This window comes from Episyrphus balteatus, chromosome 2, assembly GCF_945859705.1.
Source record: "Episyrphus balteatus chromosome 2, idEpiBalt1.1, whole genome shotgun sequence".
NCBI classification, from domain to species: domain Eukaryota; kingdom Metazoa; phylum Arthropoda; class Insecta; order Diptera; family Syrphidae; genus Episyrphus; species Episyrphus balteatus.
In genome coordinates this window covers 56796478-56819826 of record NC_079135.1, presented here as the reverse complement: position 1 = coordinate 56819826, position 23349 = coordinate 56796478, and the positions used below count along the sequence as shown (strand labels likewise).

At 30.9% G+C, this 23349-nt stretch overlaps 1 protein-coding gene across 2 annotated transcripts; it reads left to right on the top strand.

Annotated features, from left to right (window-relative positions):
• The first annotated feature begins 954 nt into the window (after positions 1-954).
• Positions 955-17584, top strand: LOC129908823 (multivesicular body subunit 12A). 2 transcript variants are annotated; one of them, XM_055985628.1, is made up of 8 exons: positions 955-1747; positions 1874-2058; positions 2117-2275; positions 2344-2538; positions 2642-2798; positions 16336-16539; positions 17126-17292; positions 17368-17584. In XM_055985628.1, exons 2-7 carry the CDS (start codon positions 1928-1930, stop codon positions 17243-17245), a joined length of 966 nt encoding a protein of 321 aa, XP_055841603.1. In that variant the 5' UTR covers positions 955-1747; positions 1874-1927; the 3' UTR covers positions 17246-17292; positions 17368-17584. The 2 variants fall into 2 exon arrangements, with proteins under 2 accessions (XP_055841603.1, XP_055841602.1); XM_055985627.1 differs by having other exon boundaries at positions 17126-17584.
• Positions 17585-23349: the final 5765 nt, after the last annotated feature.

Here is a 23349-nt window from a genome sequence, read left to right as displayed (position 1 = left end):
TTGTTTGCTTGAAGGGATGTCAGCTACCGAATTCTTAATTGTTTAAAATACCGACGAAAAACGCACAAAAACCGATAAACCACGCACACCACTAATTTTTAAACAATTATTTATCATTTTCCACGATGAAACACGAAGAAAATTTGTTATTTTTCTATTTATATTTTTAAATGACATTTTATAAATTAAAACATGAGTAGATGATAAAACTAGATTAACCAAAACATCTACTAGTAGTAGACTACAACCATTGAATAATTACAAATAGAAGTGGACACCCAGGGAAACTTCCGCTGTAAAATTGTAGTCGCTAGTATCGTGCGTTGAATTAAAAAAGCAAATCCAACAATCCGAAAGCAAAGCCAACAATCCAAAAGCAAATCCAGCAACCCAAAATCAAATCCTAAACAGCTTATACATATAGATAAAAGTTTTCCTATTTCAAAAAGTGGAGATAGCCTAGAGGATAAGGTGAATGTCTGTTAAGTTTACCTGCCTAGGTTCGAATCTGACGGGAAATTGAGATTGTTTTTTTTTTTACATTACTAGAATAAAAATTAATTAAATTTCTCAAAAAAAATCTCCGCAAAAAAAAAAATTTCAAATTTTACCGGTATTCGAACCTAGGCCAGTAGGAGTAAAAGGCATCGTCCTTGTTCTCTAGACTAATATGACTTTTCAAAATACGAAAACTTATATCAATATAAGCTCTTTGAAATGTATAATAATAATTATTAATTTTTTTAAGAAGGTTTAAAAAAATTATTAGTTAAGACTTAACTCGAAAATACATGATAGTTGAGGCGCAAACCTATAGTTCATCTATCTTCCGGTACTCTTATAGTCGCATGAGTAATCTGCGGTGTCACTTCTATTTGTAATTATTCAATGCTACAACCTCCAATGGAACAGGGGTTATATAAACGAGCACGTATTCACTAGATTCGCGACCGCGCCCAATAAATTAGATCAGTAATAAATTTCCATATTATTTCCCACAATTTCTGGTATTTGATGTGCATAAATAGTTTCAACTTCTTTCCGCCATGGTACAGGTCCAGTTGTCCGCAATGTTTTTACTATTGATTGTGAGATGGCGTCCTTCCCAGACATGCGATAAAAATTTGAACGTGTCTTTTATATTTTTGACAGGACAAAGAACTTTTTTTTCGTTTTCGTTTTGCTTTTGCTGCTGGGGCTGGCTCGGTTATCTAGGTCTGCATAGTGCATTATGCATTTCTATTAAAGATTTTGTAAAAAAAATGATCTTTTAACAATATATGTAATTAAAGCATTTTAAATACACTTTTTACTTGAAATTGTTAAAAAGAGGAGTGACTATTATATTTTTTAAAAATCTTTCTCCTCTGACTGACTAATAAGAAAAAAGAAACAAACCAAAGAAGTGCCTCCCCATGTAAATCCCCCTGAACCAAAACTAATAAGTGAATGTGAGGAAAGTAAAGATTGACAAAAAGAAAACAAATTTTTTTATTTTCGTTTGGCTTTACTAAAGCTGTTTCGCTTTCGTGTAAAATGAAAAAAGGTCCACAGTCACCTACAATTTGCGACTTCTTAAACATTAAAATTCTTTTTAAACAACTGCTGTGTAGTTTTTAAAGTACATACATATAAACTTTAATGACAATATTATAATAGCTTGAGAAAAAAACACCTCCATAGCGAAACTTTAATCGTGAAAAGCAACAATAATTTATGATTTGATGATAATCGCAATCACAAGTAGGTAAGTCGGAGTAAGGCAGTCGGACATTTTTAAACTACATTGAAGTGGCTTGTCAGAAGCACCGAAATAGATGCCAGATCAGAGAAAGCAATGGCATAATTAATCGAAATCTTGTTTAAATTGCAGCTTATACTGTCTTGATTGCCACAAACTAAAAAATATAAAATACCAATCATCAGGATGAGCAAAGCCTCAAAGCATGCACAGATTCCATCCGCAATGCCACAAAAGAATGTCATTAATTCCATTATGAGTTTTTTGCCTGACAATAGGCCAATAACCTCTCTACAGATAGTGGAAGATTTTGAGAAGTAAGTCATTATTTTGTGGTTTTATTATTTGTTAATTGCATTTGAATTCAACTCAAAGATGCCCGAAAAATTTTACAACGGTGCACCGCACGTATGATCAAGACTCTGATGCTGATCTATGGAGAGAGAATAGCATTATTTTTGGACGGCAAACCGCTCGTTACCTGTGCCTCTCAAAAACGGAAGGCTTACCGGAGTATGTTGTAGAGACATTAAGGTATTTTGTTTGTGTTTTTTTTTTTTTGTTATTAAATTAAAAACTTGTGAGTTCATTTTTTGGTTTAGAGTGATATCAGAAAAGGAATTGCCACCAAAAGAATTCTCGCTGCTCTCACGGACTGCAGACACAGAACAAAGAGCGTGGAGAAAGCGTCAAATTGCTTATAAACTTTCTAAACGCAGCTCAGTGACTCATGCTGTAACTGATATAATTCTTTGTTCTAAACTCAAAACAGCTCCCGAAGGTTTTAAATTGGCTGGGTAAACACTTGGTTTTTTTGATTTTATTTTTGTTGAATCACTATTGAATTACTACTACTAATTACACTACCAAAATTTACTATGTTTGTTTTTGTTCTCTTAGAGATATAAATGGAATTTTAGTATGCTACAAAACTGGAGTTCTTTATATTCGTGTTCCGCCAGGAATTCCCCAACAGCAGATCGAAAGTAATATCAATAGTAGTGAGGTCGAAAAGGCTTTAAATCGATTGAACCTTAACAGGCGATCTAATCAACCAGTAAGTTTTTTTAATGATCTTCAATAGTTGTGATTTTTTTTTCTTTTTCAAAATTCAAAGCAAAGGTCAAACTATGTTGTTTTACTCCAAATGAAAAAAAAAAGATTTTTTTTTTGACAGTGCTGTTCTTAAATAAATGTTGGGAATTGAGTTTTATTAAACGAACTGTTTACAAAAACTGTTAATTAGTTTGTAACAAAATGGCATACGAGGCAAAATTTTGTTTTGATAAACTTATATTTTCAAACTATTATTTAATGTTGTATTTTAAGAATTGTAAAAAAACCTTTATGGACAGAGAAAGCAATAAAAGTTTATAGCTGTTTTTTTCGCTCGCCTTAAGACAATGGGTGATATGCATAAAAAAAGTAAATGCTACTAGAAAAATTGTAAAGTATGAACTTTTTTATCCACATTATCCACCTAGTTTATACTTATTATTTTCCTACCGGCCATACGGGTCAATATGTTCCAAAAAGTGAATGCCTGAAATCATTTAGCAAATTTAGAAAAACATATTCCAAAGTTGACAGTGAGCCTTTTGAACTTTTTTAAATGGTAAAAAACGTTCTTTTGCTCTTCAAGAAAAAATGTAATTTGATGGTCGTATTTTTTTCTGATTTACAGTGTTCATGTGAACTTTTCTCACAATTTTTTAGTTCAGTTTATGTTCAACATTTCGAATTTAAACTTCATCAAACAGAAAATTGTTCCATACATTTTGAATAAGACATTTGTAAAGGTATTTCAAAAAGAAAATGTAGCTCAAATTCTGGTCCAGATGGAATTCCATCACTTGTTCTGAAGCAATGTGAGTTCACATTGGTGTTCCCACTACTAATAATTTTGAATAAATCTCTCTATAATGGAGAATTTCTCGATGAGTGGAAGTTGTCATTTTATGTAGTTCCAATCAACAAGGCTAGTGCAAAAAAATTATTTGAGCTCATTGGTTTGTATTTAAGTATAAAAGAACATTATTTGCGTTGAACAGCAAGATTTTATGAGGTAAATCTTCTTCAATAAATCTCATGCTTTATTTTAAATATTTGGTCTATTCGTTAGAATCTGGTTATAAGGTAGATACTATCGTCACAGACTTTATAAAAGCACTTGATGTCATTTGTCATGAATTTCTTTTAGCTAAACTTCAAAGTTTAAAGTATAAAAGAACATATTTGCGTTGAACAGCAAGATTTTATTGAGGTAAATCTTCTTCAATAAATCTCATGCTTTATTTTAAATATTTCGTCTATTCGTTAGAATCTGGTTATCAGGTAGATACTATCGTCACAGACTTTATAAAAGCACTTGATTTCATTTGTCATGAAATTCTTTTAGCTAAACTTCAAAGTTTTCGTACTCATGGATTGCTTCTAAAATGCAACAAATTCGCGGCTGTTCTGATTTCCATACAAATTCTTTTTTCTCCCGTTTTCGAATTTTAGCTGCTCCGAATTCCGTATTCGAACACATTTTGCGGATTCATAGGTGTTTCGAAAAAAGAACGGATCTACAAAATTTTTGCAGTTTTCAATCCGGGTAGCAATTTGGTACCGGAAAACAATATTCTCGAACAAAAAAGTCAAATGAAAATCAGAAGAACCGTTTTCAATCCGTACGGATTCAATTTTCGTTTCCGTTTTCAAATTCTAACGAATATTAGAACAGCACTGATTGTGTGCACTTGGAGAAATCTTCTCCAATAGCATACCAGTTTCATTAGGAGTTCTCCAAGGTAGCCATCTTGAACCACTTTTTTTCATAATATTTGTTAATAATAAGCCATATCTTCTTAAAAATGCATCTTGTTTGATGATTATTCCTTATTTCGTGACCTTTTTGAAAGTAAAGTAAATTTTACTGTTTCGTGGGCTATAGGTCTTGCTTGTATTTTCTAATGATTAAAGTTCGTACCAGTCGACGTTTCGGGTATGGATATACCCTTCTTCAGGACTCTAATTAATATAAATAAAAAATCTTAAATATATAAAACCAAACCAAAATATCTATACTTACAATATTAAAAACTTTTAACCTCTTAAGGTTTCTCAAAAAAGTGGTTTGTCAAAAACTGCTTAGCTTTTTTTATATCAGTGATATTTCAAAAAAAATTCAATAATAGAATATCTTGAAAAAGACGTTTCACATTATTGAAATTTCAAAACAATCAAATTAAAAAATTTGTATTTGATAAGAAATTCAAAAATTTGATAAGAAAAACAAAAACAAATCCTAACAAAAAATTCAAGTTAAAAATGTAGATAAAATCTAATCTAACATATTTCTTTGGACAAACTGACTATAAATATTGCTAAGTCCCTCACAATCTGATCTCCTATTAACAGTATTATCTGTATCTAAGATATGTAACATTTCTAGCAACATTCTTTTGCTATAGTGTTTTTCTGTTTGTAAAATGTCTACGTTATTAAAATCTGGCCTATGTCCTTCATCTATACAATGTAAAGCTAAAGCTGTTTTTTGAGAATGTCCACTATGTATATCTGATCTATGTCCGGCAATTCTATTCTTAAGTTTCTGCATTAAAGTACCTACATAAACTGAAGGGCAGTGGTTTGTTCCATCACCTAAGCATTTTATTTTATATACAATGTCTGATTTTTCGTTTTTGGAGAATTCACCTTTTAAATTTGAAAACAAAGAAGTTCTTAATGTATTTGCTGATTTGAATGCTAAACGAACGCTATCTTTATTCCTTATAGGGGCATTTAACATCCTATTCGAAAGATTTGGAATGTATAAAACACTTTTGTATGAAAACTGTGTAACATTTGTTGCTAAATTTGTCCGAACCAAAGGATTAAAATGTTGATTCAATAGCGTTTTTATTATATTTAAAGGAAATGAATTCGAAATTAATGTGTCCATAATTATTTTAATGTTCTTTTGACGAAAGACAATGTCACTGATATCCAATACTCTTTTTATAAAATTTTTTGCTGTATTTATAATTACTTGGTTAGGCTGTTTGGAATTGTAATTAATAAGACGACCTGACGATGTTGGTTTTTTATACCAATCAAATATTAGTTGATTATTTTTTCTTATAACCATTACATCAAGATATGGAAGTTCGCCATTATTTTCATACTCAACTGTAAACTGAATTTTCGGATGAAAAGAATTTAAAGCAGTTAGAGTAGAATTAACATGACTAGATTTTAGGATTATAAAAATGTCATCGACATATTTTGTTATTATTTTTGGCTTATCTTGAATATTTTCAAAAACCTCATCTAATAAAGCTTCCATAACAATATCTGCTAATATTGGTGAAGCAGAATTGATTAAAAAAAGTTGGGATACAATCAAAGATCACACCAGAATTCCAAAAATAAAATTCTTGGAAATTTTACGTTTTTGTGTGAATGATAACAATTATTTAGAATTTGATAAACATTTTTATCAGCAGAAACAAGGAGTTCCCATGGGAAGTCCTGCTTCACCAATATTAGCAGATATTGTTATGGAAGCTTTATTAGATGAGGTTTTTGAAAATATTCAAGATAAGCCAAAAATAATAACAAAATATGTCGATGAATGCTTTTCAAAATACTTATGCCGCTCAAAAAATAGCACTTCTAATACAAAAAAAGCTGCCTGAAAGCCAAATTTCACTCATATGACTTACTTTGACCACCATGAGATTCACCATAACATACTAAATAAATAACCATTAACTTTACTTATATAAAGTTTAACCGTAAGAAATTATTCTTATCAGATCGAGAATTGTAAAATAGTCAAAATAATTATGCCGACGACTGTATGAGATTAACATTTTTTTTAAAATATTATCACATTGTTTTCTACTTTTAATTCATTTGGCAGATTATTAAATAATTTAAAACCTTTATGAAACAATATATTCTGAGATCTGCTAGTTGATAGAAATGGTAGTTTAAAATCACCTCTGTTTCTTAACTGATATGGTTGCACATCGGATACATAAACTATCTTTTTAAATAAATAATTTGGCAGCATATTATTTTTTATTTTAAATATAAATATAAGTACATTCATGATTGTTCTCTGATTTATTGTAAGCCATTGTAAAGTATTTAGCATTGATTGTATTGGTGTTAACCTATTGCACATTAAAATACACCTCATTCCGCGATTTTGTAACTTTTGTAATCGCTCAGTCATTTGATTATTACATAAAAACAGTATTGTTGAACAATATTCAAAATGTGGCTTAATCATAACATTATAAATTTTTATTGCACAACTTGGCGATAATCTATTTCGAAAAAGCCTATCTTCTTTGCAATTTTGTTACAAATGTAATTTATATGCTTCTGGAAACTTAGTTCTCTATCTAAAATTCCTCCTAAGTATTTGATTTCATTTACTTTTTCTATATTATTTTCATTGATAATTATATTTTCAGTTGAATCACCATTAATTATAATAGCTTTTGATTTATTAACATTAAGTTTTAATTTATTCATTTTGAAGTACACTTCTAGGTTTTTTAGATCAGCATTAAGTTGATTGATGCATTCGCCCGATGTGCTTCCCGAAACGTATATAAGCGTGTCATCTGCAAACATTCTAGCCTTCGAATGTTTTAGAACTTTCTCCAGATCATTGATATAAATGATGAAAAGAAGTGTTCCCAGAACTGCTCCTTGAGGCACTCCCAGTCTCACTTCTATACTTCCAGAAATTTCGTTCGCTACTTTTGTATATTGAGTTCTTTTTGATAGGTAACCCTTAAACCATTCGAGTTCTACTCCTTCAATACCATATCTTCTCAGTTTCTAAACTATTATGTCTCGATCGATGGTCTCGAATGCTCTTTGAAGGTCCAAAAAAACCGCAACACAACCTTTTTTTCATATACATCGGTTTTCCACTGTGTCACAACCAGATTTAAAAGCGACTCGCAGTTGTGTTGTTGTCGAAATCCTGACTGATAGTCACTCAAGTAGTTGTTCGATTCCAAAAAGCTTTGTAGTTGTTTATGAACAATTTTTTCCAACACTTTACTTTCTGTCATAAGCATGTTTACCGGGCGAAATTCTGCTGGATTTACCGTATTCTTCACTTTTGCTATCGGCACAACAGTAGACTTCTTCCAGTGCTCGGGAAATATTCCGCTACCTAGTGAGTTGTTTAAGACATTCAAAAAAGAAGGCCCCACAATGTCCATAGCACTCAATAACATCCTAGTTGACAAACCGTTATAGTCTTTTTTACCGTTCATGTTTTTCATTATATATTTTAACTCAGTCATATTTATTAATTTGAATTTAAATAAGGTTTCACTGTTTATATCAATTAAGTTTTTGTATGTCTCAAAAGGTATTTTATCATTTATTTCCTCAACACTTTTCACAAAAAAGCTATTTAACTTGTCAGCTATCTCTTTCTTGTTTTTTATAGTTCTGTTCTCACATATAATTTGATCTATCTCACTTTTTTCTTCATTAAGCACAAGCGATTTTATTGTTCTCCACATTGTTTTTTGGTCGTTAGATTGATCAACTTTTTTGGCAATGAAATTATTTTTTGCTAGTTGAAGATCACTTACGTACTTGTTTCTACATAACATACATATTCCAGTCTTCAGCACTATTTGTCCAGACCGCTCTTTGATGAAGTTGAATTTTTTTTAATTTCATATTAAATAAGTTTTGATTAAACCAACCGATATTGCAATTTTTCGAACTTATTGTTTTTGAGATCATCATCTTACTCTTAGCCGCTTTAATTTTCTGACTGAATGATTTTGAAGTTTCATTTACGTTACTGTAAACTAGATTTTCTATTTCATTGTTTATCAATTCACTCCAAAAACACTCTCATTAAATGCTATATATTTTATAATTTCTTTATTAACATTTGTATTGGCAAAACTGGTTTCAAAAAATATTTCTAATGTTTCGTGATCACTGATTTTCAACTCTTTTATTACTTTGGCTTGTACATTTTCATAGTTTGTTACCACATAGTCTATCAAAGTAGAAGAATTTTGGGAAATTCTCGTTGGTTCCGATACAATCTGTTTATAAAAAACATCTGAAATGATTTCACAAATTCGTTTTTTGTACGTACTGTTTGAAAACCAATCTATGTTGAAATCACCCATTATGCTAACATTAGTATAATTAGAACATAACTCTTCAATTTGATCTATAAAAAAGTCACAAAAAATGTTTTCAGGTGAATTTTGTTTGTGAGGTGATCTATAAATAGCCACTAAAATCATACTTATATTTTGTCTTTGCACTTTAATCACTAACCACCAAATCATTTTATTCAATGCTACCTTAGAAATTTCTTCCACTTGACAATCTTGTTTTATAAAGAAAAGTACTCCCCCAGTATGAGATGAAATACTATCACATCTTACTACTTTATAATTTTTTAGCTTTATTTCAGAGTCATTTATGTTTGATGTTAGATGCGTTTCCGTGGCACATATGAAATCAAAGTCATTTTTTAACACTATCACTTCCAATTGGTTTAAATTTGTTCTTATTCCACCAATATTTAGACAAAGGCACTTCACTAATGATGTTAATTGCTAATACAAAATCTTTTTATTTTCAATTTTTAGTTTGCGCTTCGTACACTTCAGTGTACGACAGCTACTGTCTCTACAATCATGATTTATATCAATGTCACTTAAGTTAAGTCTTTCTTTCGCTTTTTTACAGTTTATACATTTTACACTATCATTTTTACAATCTTTGAATGCGTGACCCTCTTCCCCACATTTTGCACATACCTGGCAACTCCCTTTACAATGCGTGGATGTATGGTTGAAGCCCCAACACTTAAAACATCTCAATACATTTAGATATGCAGAACAATCTTGCATTTTAAGAGTTTGCCCCCCGAAAATAAAGACCCCTAGAAAAAAACTACTCAAAAACGACCCTTACGTATAGATTTTTATATGATTCCATTGAATGTATTATCTTTTTTTATTCATCTTTGATCGAGAGAAAAGCGCCGTGCTGCGGTACTGAAAGTCGTATAGTAGCATTTTTTTTTTCGTACTACTGTCTCCTCCTTTCACATTCAAAGTAGCTATTTTTCCAAGTTCTTGTATCTCAAACATTTTACACAAACAACAAGGTGTTTAGTAATCTTTAAAAAAAAAATAATTTTTCGTTCGATCTTTTTCATGTACTGAATTCAAAACTGTTTACAAATTTATTCCTATCACGTCTAGTTTTTGAGCTATACTCATCACAATTCGCAATTCGACCGAAAGTGAACTGGCATCACTTTTCAATTTCACGTGAAATTGATCTTCGATCGATTTCGAAAACTTCGAAAATGCTTCGAATTGTCAAAACTGAAGGATCATCCATTTTTATTTTTTTTTCTAAAGTTAAATTACTGCTACTTTGAACATGGATGCAATTTTATTGGCAACTTTATTGGAAAAAAGCAGAATCTAAAAGAAAAAATAAGAAGTCACATTTTGCGAGACATATGAAATATGTAAGTGAAATGCAGAACATGACGATATTATTGAAAATTTTCAAAGCAAAATTAATTAGATAAAGTGTAAAGCGAATGAGGTTGCAAACACAGAGGCAGTGATGAATTATTATATTTCATGCCTCACGTGTATTTATTTTATGTATTTTGTATTAAATTAACAAAAATAAACATTACAAAACAATAAAAATATCAGTTTTGATAATATTTTGTCCAAAAATTAGATATTCATTGAAAAATAACTTGGTAGTTCACGAGCAGAAACAAAGCGAATTGAATTCGATCAGAAAATCTAAATGAGCGAAAAAATGTAGAACACCTAATTGCACTATCGGCATAGCAAGTTAATACTCAAAAAGTGAAATGCAGAACGTAAAAGTCTCAAAAACTAATTTTCAATGAAATTCTTTTGATGTTTAATCCGAAATCTATATTTTTTAGTAATATGTTCCTTCCACTCGATTATCTTTTAATCAAGGATTTTTCTATGGAATAATCCTTGATTAAAAGATAATCGACTGTGAACAAACTGGCCCTAAGAACTACCAGGTCATCAAATAATGATAAAAAATGTCCATAATATTGCAAAATTTTATACAAAATCAATTAAAAAACGAAAAAAAAAATGTCTAAATTTCATCTTTTAAACTTAATTTCTCAAAAACTATACAGGGTGATTCAGGAGTAATGTGCCAAAAAGCTGGAGCGTGTAGGTTGGGTCGAGACAAGAAAAAATCATATTGGAGGGGAAGGGGTCTATTCCCCTTCGTTTAGCGGGGAGGGGCAATTTATAAAAAAAATTACTTAATTTGGAAAAAAAATTATTTAAAATTAACGGTTACACCTACAATAACGTGCTATACCTTTTTGTAAAGATAAAAACCTAGTCTTTTACAAACATTTTAAATAAAGCCATTTTATGGGACAGTTTTTGAAAAATTAATTTTCAAAATCAAAATTTTGAAAAAAAAAAATTCAAACTAATTTTTTTCAAAATTGTATGTAATTAAGTACTGGGGTCGAACTACGCCATACGTTCGTTTACGTACTGACGCTTTATGTCTCTATCATTTTGTTCTGATTAATAAGAGAGAGCAATAGTTTAAACGTTAACGAGTGTATGCCGTAGTTCGACCCCTGACTTAGTTTTTAAAATTCGATGCTCTTATTTGTTTTTAAACAAAACAGAAAACCGGATTCAAAAATATCTTGTCATTTTCGAGAAATAACAAAAAAAACAATGCTACTTTTTTCTAAAAAAAACCTCTTTATTTTCTGTTTTTACGTGGCTGGACTTGTTGATAAATTAATTTATGAAACATTAACCATTCGTCAATTATTTTTTAAACATTCAGGCTTAAATAATGATACAATAAAGTGATACAGTATTGGATTAACCCTAAATTGATCAACTTTTTTCATTGATAACACCTGAAAACTTACCTGAGAATTTTTCTTGCTATGTCTAGGGTGCTCGCCGCCCATGGATTCTAGCTTTAATTTCAATTCAATTTTGTTTTATTGAACTTGTTATTTACAATTGACTTAAAATAACTTATTTCATACATATTTAAGATACATTGATAGATACAAAATTTTGTTGGCAAAAAGGGGGCCTAACGTTAAACAATGACAAAGTTATATAATATAAACAAATATAATACATGGATAAACTTAATTTAAAAAGTCTGCTGTCTAGGTTGTCCTCGGGGTGTTCAGACCCGGATGTCCAGAAAAGTGTAGCAAATGTAAAATTTACGGAGTAGATTTGGAACAAAGCAAAAATCTTTAATTTTCATGAAATTTTTTTCAATAAAAACTAATAAAGTCTTAAATTAAATTCAATTTGATTCATAAAAAAGAATTATTTCGAGATAAATAACCAATTTAATTGTTTTATAAACCTCATTAATGTAAGTGGTGGTTCATAAATGTTATTGCAATTCTAAAATAAATACAATTTCAATTCCAATTCGGGTAATTAGATTAGTTTAAGTAAACAATTTTTCTGTGTGGAAAAAGTGGAGTTTATCGCGAAAAGTCGGAGCGTTGGAGTAGATTGTTTTTTTTTCCTCAAAAGTGGAGCAAATTTGTTATTTTGAATGATGTCACTTTTTTAAATTAATGGTTTCGAATATAATGCTATATGTTTAACTAATCGAACCAATGTGAAACATCAGAGCCAATTTACAATAAAAAAAAAGAAGAATTTCCGAGGTCACGAAAAGAAATTCCGAACTAATGGTTTTTTTTTGGAAAAAAAATCAATTTTGTCACACACATCACTTTTTATTTATTTTAAATTATTCAACAAAATATTTATTGAATCCTAAGTGGGCTTTAGGTCGTTATTGAATCTTCTAAAAATTACTGTCAACGTTTCAAACGTGTTTACGTTCTTCGTCAGGACTCTATAAATTGGAAAATATTTTTAAAAAATCTAATACACTCCTGCTCAAAATTAACGCACACTTTTTTCTTCTTTAGCTATACCCCTGCATCTTATTTAAAATGGCTTTAAAATTATTTGTTGCATTTTTTTGTGTTTGCTTATTGTTTAGCAAGTCAGAAAAATGCTAAACTGAAACAGTATTATCAACCAAAAAAAAGATGAACCAAATTTAGCAATTCAAGGTCTGAAAACTGATATTAAAATAATTTTTGTTTTTTAAGAAAAAAAATGTTAAAAAATGGAAGCGCGTGACAGTTCTTTCCAATAATTTTATTCAATACTTGGCATTGTCTCCTCTAGCGCATATGATAATTTGGAGTTGTCTATTCATTCCACAAATTAAATTTTGAAGGTTTTGTTGCAACTTTTTTTTACTGCAGTTTTCCGTTGATCAAGAATGCTTAGAGATGGATTTCGTCCGCAAATGCATTTTTTTCAACATCTCCTAGACATGTTCTATTGAATTGAAATCCGAATATCTGTGTGGTCATTTCAAAGCTGGCATATTTTAACCTTGAAGATATTCTCAAACCAATCTAGCATGCATTATCGTGCATCAGACTGAACTGTGGACCAAATCTAGGGGTGATTGGAACCGGATGCTGTTCGAGGATATCAGTCAAGTATCTTTGGGTACTTAAAGTAGGTCTAGGAGACCTCACTAACTCCGTAGGTGTTGTAAAGCAGAGTTTACTCCAATAAAATTTATGACTCATCTCTAAAAGGTTCGCGGGTTGACAGATAGACTTCAGCATACCGCTCCAAATCTTCCCCACAAACATTTTATTCCATACATTCAATTTAAGCTAACTCCTGTCTTATTTGAGAAAATAACCACGATACTGTGAGATAAAGTAATAGTAGGACTTTTTTGTAAAATAAATATGACGTGCGTTAAATTTGAGCAGGAGTGTAAATACCAAAATCTAATACTTACAGTATGCTATCTATTTAATTTTAAGAGTTTTCTTAAAATTGTTGGTTTTGGTTATTGGTTTCTTTTTTAAATTTCAAATATTTCAAAATTCTAAATTTAAAGCCTTGAAAAAGACGTTTTAAATCTTCGAAATTTCAAAATATAAAAATTTAATTTAATTATTTGATAAGAAATTCAAAATTTGTTATCAAATCTAATCTACAAGTTGAATAAAAAGTTTAACCCAAAATGCCTCTTCTCATGGTATAAAAAGAGAAGGTATGATCATTAGAAAAAACTCAGTATCGAGAACTGTCGAAACTTATGGCTTTGACAGCCCAGCCCATTGAAATTGTTGTTGTAAACAAATTTGTCTTGGAAATTGTTGTTGCTTTTGACTTTGCCAAATGCCAAACGTCAAAACCATATTACCCCATTTTGTAAGATGGCGGCTCTAATGATCATACCTTGTCTTTTTATACCATGGCCTCTTCTAACAAATTGACTATAAATATTGCTAAGCCCTTCGCAATCTGATCTTCTATTGACTGTATTTTCTGTATTTAAGATATGTAGCATTTCTAGTAACAATCTCTTATTATAGTGAGTTTCATTCTGTAAAATATCTACGTTATTAAAGTCTGGCATATGTCCTTCATTTATACAATGCAAAGCTAAAGCTGTTTTTTGCGAATTTCCGTTATTATATACGATTTTTGAGCTTTTACATTGAAGTTCCTACATAAACTGAACAACAATTGTTGGTACCATCTCCTAAACATTTTATCTTATAAACAATATTTGATTTTTAATTTTTGGCCATTTTTCCTTTTAGGTTTGAAAATATTAAAGTTCTTAAAATATTTACTGGTTTAAAAGCTATTCTTACATTTTCTTTATTCCGTATAGGAGCATTTAAAATTCTATCTGAAAGATTTGGAATATATAGAACACTTTTATATGATAATTGCGAAACATTATTTACTAAATTAGGCTGAACCAATGGATTAAAGTATTGATTCAATAATGTTCGTATTATATTGATAGGAAAAGAATTTGAAAGTAATGTGTCCATAATTATTTCTATGTTTTTTTGATGAAAGATAATATCACTGACATCCAATACTCTTTTTACAAAATTTTTCCCCGTATTAATAATAACATGTTTAGGCTGTTTTGAATTAAAATTTATATCACGACCTGAAGATGTTTGTTTTTTATACCAATCAAATATCAATCTATTATTTTTTCTTATAACCAAAACATCCAAATATGGAAATGCTCCATTATTTTCAAGCTCAACTGTAAACTGAATTTTCGGATGAAAAGATTTTAAGGCACTTAGAGTTGAATCAACTTGACTAGATTTAACCCTCTGTCGGCATACGGGTGTGAATTTGGCAGGACAAAAATAAAAAAATTACGATTTTTCAAAAAAGTGGTCACAAAAGTCTCTTTATAAGGGTGAAAATATTTATTTTCGGAATTGTTAATACAATATTTGAATTCCTCGGAATATTCTACATCAATTTCATACTTGATTCTCTATAAAATATTGTGACCGAAAAAAGTTCTAGCGACATGAAAAAATATAAACCAAATTCGTACCCGTGTGCCTACCACTTCACAAAAAAGAGGTGTGCCTACAGAGGGTTAAGAATAATAAAAATGTCATCAACATATTTTGTTATAATTTTTGGTTTGTTGGGAATTTTATCAAAAACATCGTCCAATAATGCTTCCATTACAATATCTGCTAATATTGGAGAAGCAGGACTACCCATTGGAACTCCTTGTTTTTGTTGATAAAACATTTTATCAAATTCCAAATAATTGTTATCTATAACACAAAATCTTAAGATTTCTAAAAATTTTATTTTTGGAATTCTGGTATGATCTTTAATTTTATCCCAACTTTTTTCAACCAATTCTAGCACCAATGGAATAGGAATGTTTGTAAACAATGAGACAACTTCAAAAGAAACAAGAATATTATCATGCTCCAAAATGATTTGTGAAACAGTTGAAATGAACGATGAAGCGTTCTTAACATTATATTTAGAGTTTTCCAAAAAAACAACAATTATTATTCTCCAATAAAAAGTTTCTTCATTTTTTAAATTAAAACTAATTTTGAAACAAAAATCAAAATAAAAATTGACATTTCAAAGCAAAATCTCAAGTTTACTCGGCAAACTTCTGATATTTTCCGAAGTTGAGAAAATCAAAAGTTGATAAACTTGAGATTTGAAAACTGAAATCTAAAACCGTCAACTTTCAGTAAAAACGAATTGTCAAGCTGAAAATAAAAATCCTCGAGTCGTTTTCAACTTTGAGTGCAAAAAATCGGCCTTAAAAATTAAAAATTAAGTGTGAAATTCTGGTTTTTAAATATTTTTTTATTTTGAGTAATTTTTTTTTAGAAAATCGAATCTCCCTTCGAAACGAGGGGTGATAGACCCCCTCCCATATTAAAATTGCTAGTATTTACAAGAGTTTACACCGTTGCAAAATACCCCTATTAATTCTTATTTTTGTAAATGGCTTTCTTTAATATTTCTAAGCATTTCAATTTACATAAGCCTGAAAATTTGAAGTCAGCAAACGCTATATCACAAACATTAAAAAAAATTCAAAATTTTGCATGAAAAAAAATTCTAACGAATCATTTTTCATTTCAGCTTCCACCTGTACCACAGCCAAATGATAACGATTACGAAGAAATTCAAGCTTCCTATCAAATCTCACCAATGCGTCCAGCACCAAAACCGCCAGCTAATGCAGCTGCCGGGTCTTCAGCATATTCTATTGGAACACTTGGTGTATATTCAGAACTAGAAGGGGTACCATTTTCTCTTCATTCTAACTTAAAAACAAACATAGAAGTACGTATTATAATTAATAGTTGTTTTATTTTCATCGTGATACAGATTAGATCATTGTATTTATTTGCTTTACAACAAAAAAAGGATTTCGCTTTGTTATTGTCACTCTAATAAATACTATGATCTGATCCGGATCACAAGGAAAATAAAACACAGCTAATTTTGTACATAAAAGGGTGTTTTTTTTTTTTTTGTTACAGAAGGCAAATATTCTCACTCAAGTTTTGACCTAATGAAAATGCATGCATTTTGAATGAAATTTTCTATTTTATTCATTTATCTTCTAGAGCACAAAGAGATATAGACAAAATGTAATCAATATTTTCGTCTTATTTCATTGAGTGTTACAAACTAACTTAACTTAAAATCTTCTTAGAGGTTTAAATTTAAACGCCTAAATGTTGATTAGAGTTTCTTGGTTTGATTTAGTAGAATCAAAATAAAACAAGAAAAAGCACCCTTATATATTTGTATTTTTCTATAAAATGTATCAAAAAAAGACAGCCAAATATTTTTTGTTCTTACACAGCAGTGAAAGTTTTATCTGACTATATAAATTCTACAAAGTCTTTTACTTTAATTTCAGCTTCCATCACTGCCAATTATTTCTTCTTCTGTATGTGATCTTGAATATGATTTTCAGTTAGAGCGTCAAATCTTATGTACTATGAAATCTTCGGCATCAAAAAATCCTTTTTTTCAGTGAAAAAGAATTAAACACAATGAAAAAATAATTATCTTTTTATTGGGCCAGTTAGTATGATAATATAAAATTTTCTGTGTTATATATTTATTTATAACCATAAATACAAACTTGCCGTTATTTAGTGACTCGATGATATACCACAGAGCTTTAAAAATATTGAGAACAAAAAAGCTTAAAAGGAACTTTTTGCGACAAAGATTAATATAAATTCTTTTATTTAGTCCTTGCAAATAATTGTAAGTTATGGTGGCGTTGTAGAAGAATAATATATATAAAATAATGTCAAAACAAAACTATAAAATGAATTCAATTCTTAATTACAGAAATTTAATACAGAAATATTTTTGTTTATTATTTACACCAAAAAATACATTTCGAATGTGAAAAAATACGATAATAATCCTTAACAAATCTATTTACAGGTCAAGAGCCGCCAATAATTTTTGGGAATGAATGCATCATGAAAATTTGCATAAAAGTATAAGAACCAGTTTTACAACCAGAGCTTCTTTATTCCAGTTGAATAAAAAATCAGTTTTAGTAGTTGATGCAGGCGGAAAAACTATGTGGATTGCTTGTTACATTATACACAGTCACAAAAGTAAGTGTACATCCCTAACTAAGTTTCACCAAGACCGTTTAAAAAGAAATCTAACAGATTTTATTGCACTAATCATAACCTACATTTTTACAAAAAAAAGGTGTCAAATAAATGTAACTAGATGTTAAACTGACAAAAAAATAAAAACAGTACAAAATTTATATTACAAAAGTAAGTATACAGATAAGAAAAAACTATCAAAGTCGAAGTTAAAAGCATAAATTCCTTAATTTTTTTTTAGGAATAAGTAATTATGGCACCCCCTAGACTTGACGAGGACAAACTTTCTTGAAGGCCACCTTCGCTCTCGACTTCTCAACCAAGAATGCCTTTTTTTATAACCCCTTTCTATTCAATCTTATTTCTTTCTCTCTTTCTTCTTCATCTTTATCCAGTGCTGTCGACTGTGTAATAGAATCGTCCATCCTGACGTCCTCGACGCCCTCGTCGAGATCTGGGTTCAGCTGGATCCATTTTTTCATTCTATCATCGGCACAAACTGACGAATACGGTTTTTGGGTGCGTGGTGCACATGGAATGTCTTCAATCTGATATCGGTCGTGTGGGAGAACAGCTGACACAGTGTTAACTCGATAATTGGTGTTGCTCCTTTTTGCATCTGGACCGAGGATATTGTTATCGATCAGTGGTCGTTTTCTAGTTTGGGTGCATTGTCTTGAGTAATGACCTTGCTGATTACAATTGTAGCAGGTGACGTTATTTTGTTGGGAAACAGGCTGTCTTGTTTGCCATGTTGGGTTGCTATAGTTTGAAGGTGGGCTTCGGTATTCGACTGGTGTTCTTGGCTTCAGTGTGGATGTTGATTCTGTTAATGAAGCTCTTGCGTTCTCTCGGATGCTTTGGAACCATTTAATTTTTTCGATTAGTTCCGCAATATCTTTAAAACTGCTGGCTGCCAAGCTGGAGCTCATTTGAGAATCATTTAGTCCTGTTAGAATGTATTGAATTATTGTTTTATCGGCTAGATTGATTCGTTTACCCAACATATTCATTTCGAAACAATAATTCTCGATTGTCTCGCTTGCCTTCTTAACCTTTCTAACTAGTTGTTGGTGTATGTCAATTTCATTTGTCTGATGAGGAAAATTACTCTTCAGCCCTTCAGCTAGTTGGCACCATGAACTACAGACTTCCTGCATTGAATCCCACCAATGACGTGCTGGACCTAGCATCTTCGAGGCCACTGCCATAAGTAAAGCTCTTTCGTCCCATTCGTATAACTTTGACAAACCTTCCACCCTTTTGAGCCATGCGTCCGATGACATAGAAGTAACATCACCAGGTGAAAATAGTGGGATTGCATCCGCAATTTCTTTGACACTACACAACACTTTTTGTCTGTTGTTGGTATTTGCAGTGCGTGCTTCGTAATTTTTCAGTTTCGAGTCCAGTTCCTGTTCTTGTGTAATGAGGAGTCTCTCCTTTGCTAACAATTTTTTTTTTCCCGCTCTATAATCTCCCATTCTTTCGCCCGAAGATTTTCATCGGTCATCATTGTAGTACTGGATGAGAGTACTGAACCATCAAGATTCACATTGCCAGCAAGATTTTCGATTTGTGAATCATTTAACATGCTCCTTCTCTGTTGTGGCTCTACATTACTCCTATCATATTCGCGTATTCTATTAAGCAGAACACTTTTTGACCCACTCGCAGGAAGATTTCTGCTTTTGAGCTCATCCTGGAGCTGCTTTACCGTCATGTTCTCCATTGAACCTACAAATTTAAAACAATTTTCATGAACAGTAAATTTCGTATCATTTGCCCTACTGAATTACTTGAATTGTGTTGAGGTGAATTCATGCTCAAAATTTCAGTATACAATAGTCAAGGCACCTTTATAATTTCATTACCTTCAAAAGTTTCAGTTTATTAAATCATGTAAATGATAAGTAAATGAATTACTCCATTTAAACCAAATCAAAATGTTAACTTTAACTATTTTTATTCGCTTCTTTCTTATGCCATTCGATTTTATTCCAAATTTTCTTCGCAGTATAAATTATGTTCTTTCATTTTCTCTTTCTCACCTCCTCATATTCATATACATTTTCGGAGTCCGAAAACGCAATGAGTAGAAGGAGATCATAACCGACAATTTTAAAACTCTTCTTCCTCACTCTCTTTTCCTTTTCTCTATTTTATACCTATTCGCATACTCTTTCGTAAACCAAAACCGTATACAATAGAAACGAGACAAAAATTTTAAAACGGTATTTTCATATTTTTTTTTCTTATTCACCATTCCATAATCGTACTTTTTCGTAAACCGAAAACGCAATGAGTTGAAGGAGATCAAACCAACAATTTAAACACTCTTTCTTTCCTCGCATACTTTTTCGTGAACCGAAAACGCATTGAAGGACGAACAACTTATTGTACTACCACATCATGTTGTTTCACTTATTCCATGATCAACACAATGCGCTTTATTTATTTTTTTTTTTCAGGCCACCCATTCAAACACATCCAATTAAAGCAAGACACATATATACATGTGTATAGCCGCCTTTTTTTACACCGAAAATACATAGAAAATATTCTAGTTTTTTTTTTTTTTTTTTTTTTATGTTAACGGTATATTAACGGATCAAAACATTCATCGAATGTTTTTTTTTTTTTTTTTTCATTTACAAAACATCACCTAAATCAACATTTTGCCAGCTTAAAATCACCTCAACATCACCATTCAAATATGTACTTAGTTTTGTATAAAGAAAAACGCTCAATGGTTTTCATTTAGAACATACAAATGCACAACAATACAAATGAGTTTGCTATTATATTGCTAATACTTAACTGAATTATCGGTCCTATCCCGCTTCTGAACTTTAACAAAATCAATTAAATTAAATCAAAAGCCAACAATATTTAGACAAATTCTCAAAGCTTTATTTATAACTATATTTTTCCAAAATCTTTACCACCTTCGCTCTCGACTTCTCAACCAAGAATGCCTTTTTTTATAACCCCTTTCTATTCAATCTTATTTCTTTCTCTCTTTCTTCTTCATCTTTATCCAGTGCTGTCGACTGTGTAATATTTCTTCGTTTTTTGTAACATTTCGGCCGAATCTTATACACTCTTTCTATAAGGCTCGTTTCAGCTAATCAGCTACCTTACATAAAGGTTACAACCCTATGCAAAAATCGGTCTTATTTAGTGAATTTTTGTTCAATCTCTTTCAAAATGAGATCCAAACATCCAAAGCATCTGTAGGTCTATTTGGTGAGAATAACTTGGAAGTAGTCAAAGGATTAGCTGAAACGAGCCTTATAGAAAGAGTGTATAAGATTCGGCCCAAATGTTAAAAAAAAAAACCTAGAAAAATCAATACCTTCAAGAAAGTTTGTCCTCGTCAAGTCTAGGAGGTGCCATAATTCCTAATTCCTAAAAAAAATTAAGGAATTTATGCTTTTAACTTCGATTTTGATAGTTACTTCTTATCTATATACTCACTTTTGTAATATAAATTTTATACTGTTTTTAGTTTTTTTGTAAGTTTTACATTTAGTTACATTCATTTGACACCTGTTTTTGTTAATATGTAGGTTATGGTTAGTGCAATAAAATCACATTTAAAATCATTTCGAAAATTTGTTAGATTTCTTTTTAAACGGTCTTGGTTAAGCGGAGTTACTTTTGTGACAGAGTGTAAGTATCATGAACGTATTTTTTTTTTTTTTTTCTAAATGATTTGACTGACATCCGAATGAAAACAGGGGTCGAATTACGGCACACGATTACGATCATACGTTAACGTTTTGACTATTTCTGTCTCTATTTAATTATTAGAAAACGATAGGGACACATAGCAACCATTCGTTAACGATCGTATGCGGTAATTCGACCCCAGGCTATAAGATCAAAACAAATTTTCCGCAAGAATAAAATTTCCCTTCTTCCTGAACACTGCATCAAACTGTTCCTTCCTATTACAACAGATGTCGCTTTAGTTTAACTCTCACACAGATTTGCAACAAAAATGGCTTTAGAAATGTTTCTTTTAATTCTCGCAAGGGGGTACTTAGCGTTAGTGTAGCTTAGCTAGAAATGCGTTGAACGATTTTTTCGCAACTTTTGCATGAAAATGAAGAGCAACTGGCAGTGTATATATAATACGTCCATGGTTTCAAATGTTTCTAAATTAACTTCACTTCGAAAACCTATAGAAAAGTATACTAATTAGAAAAGTATCGACACCAAAAACCTTTAAGACTTGTGCAGTTTATGCAACTTCTTAAAGTTTTCTATTTAAACCTAGTACGCAGCTGAAACGAAACGAAATTTTCCATACAAAAATAGCACACCGAAATCTTGAACGAAATTTAATTGTTTGTTTTTGTTTAAAAAACTTATTTTCTGATGTTTTTTCTTGAATTTTTATTTATTATTTTGACATTGACATAATACTCAATGGTATCTTCTCGTTATAGCCTGTTTTCACTACAGCCCAAACGAGATAATTTCGAAAATTAGGACACTTCAAATTCAAAATTAAATCTTTTTTCTTAACGAGACGTTATTTGCGAAATTATCTCATTTTTGGGCTCTAGTGGAAATAGGCATTAACATGTCCGCTGACTTTGGAGACTTGAAATTTTTCGTTTCACTTCAGCCGCGTAGGTATTAGGCTTAAGAGCGAAGAGCCCACAGCAAATTTTGAGAATTAAAGTTGGTATAACCAAAATGTGAGTATGTCAGCTATTACATGAAGCCTCAAGAGGCTTGACTCTTTTTTCGAATTTTCTTTTGATAATCATTCTGTGAGGCGCGTACTATTACGATGCCTCTTGAGTCAAAGACTCAAATTTGACATTTCACTTTTGATTTAAGTATTGTTGTATTCATGTAATAGCGGACTAAGCAGTTTAATAGTCTTATGCATTCTAAAAACGAATGCAAGAGCATTCTGCATAATTTATTTTAATTTTCTAGCCCGAAAAACCATACAAAATTTTCACTTTTGTACTTTTTCACTTTTTGAGCCAATGTAGTTATGGCTTAAGACATCTGTATAATTTATTATCTGTGCTCACAGGTTAGAAAATATTCCTTTTCATTTTTTCGAACTTTCTTTCTCCCTTACTCTTATGTGCGTCTCACTTTCACGCTTTTAGTCGTTGTGTAGAATCAGACAAAAAAAAATTTGAGACTCATTTTTACGTTTCTCTTTGATCTTGTTCTGTTTTTTGCTTTTTTTATTAAGGGCCAAACGTGGGTCAACCTCGGTTCAGGAATTTCATGACCAGTTGTATAAATGTGGTTCAACCTCTCGGGTCAGGAATTGTAGGGCCAGTTGTACAAATATTTAATCCGTGTTTCAGCAACTTTTATCTTCTGAAATCGATGGTAAGGTTCCGGTTTAGCACTGGTGCAAGGTCCACATATGTAAAAATAGCCACATGCTTGAACCGAAATCGGTGTGTTAAATTCCTGATCCGAGGCTGAACCACGTTTGTACAACTGGCCCTAACTCGCC

What these genes read in the sequence shown, in the direction of transcription:
- LOC129908823 (XM_055985628.1), top strand. Translation starts at nt 1,928, where the DNA reads ATGAGCAAAGCCTCAAAGCATGCACAGATTCCATCCGCAATGCCACAA. An exon ending in ACAGGCGATCTAATCAACCA is followed by an intron (nt 2,799 to 16,335) that starts GTAAGTTTTTTT and finishes TTTTCATTTCAG; the next exon opens with CTTCCACCTGTACCACAGCC. An exon ending in ACTTAAAAACAAACATAGAA is followed by an intron (nt 16,540 to 17,125) that starts GTACGTATTATA and finishes CTTTAATTTCAG; the next exon opens with CTTCCATCACTGCCAATTAT.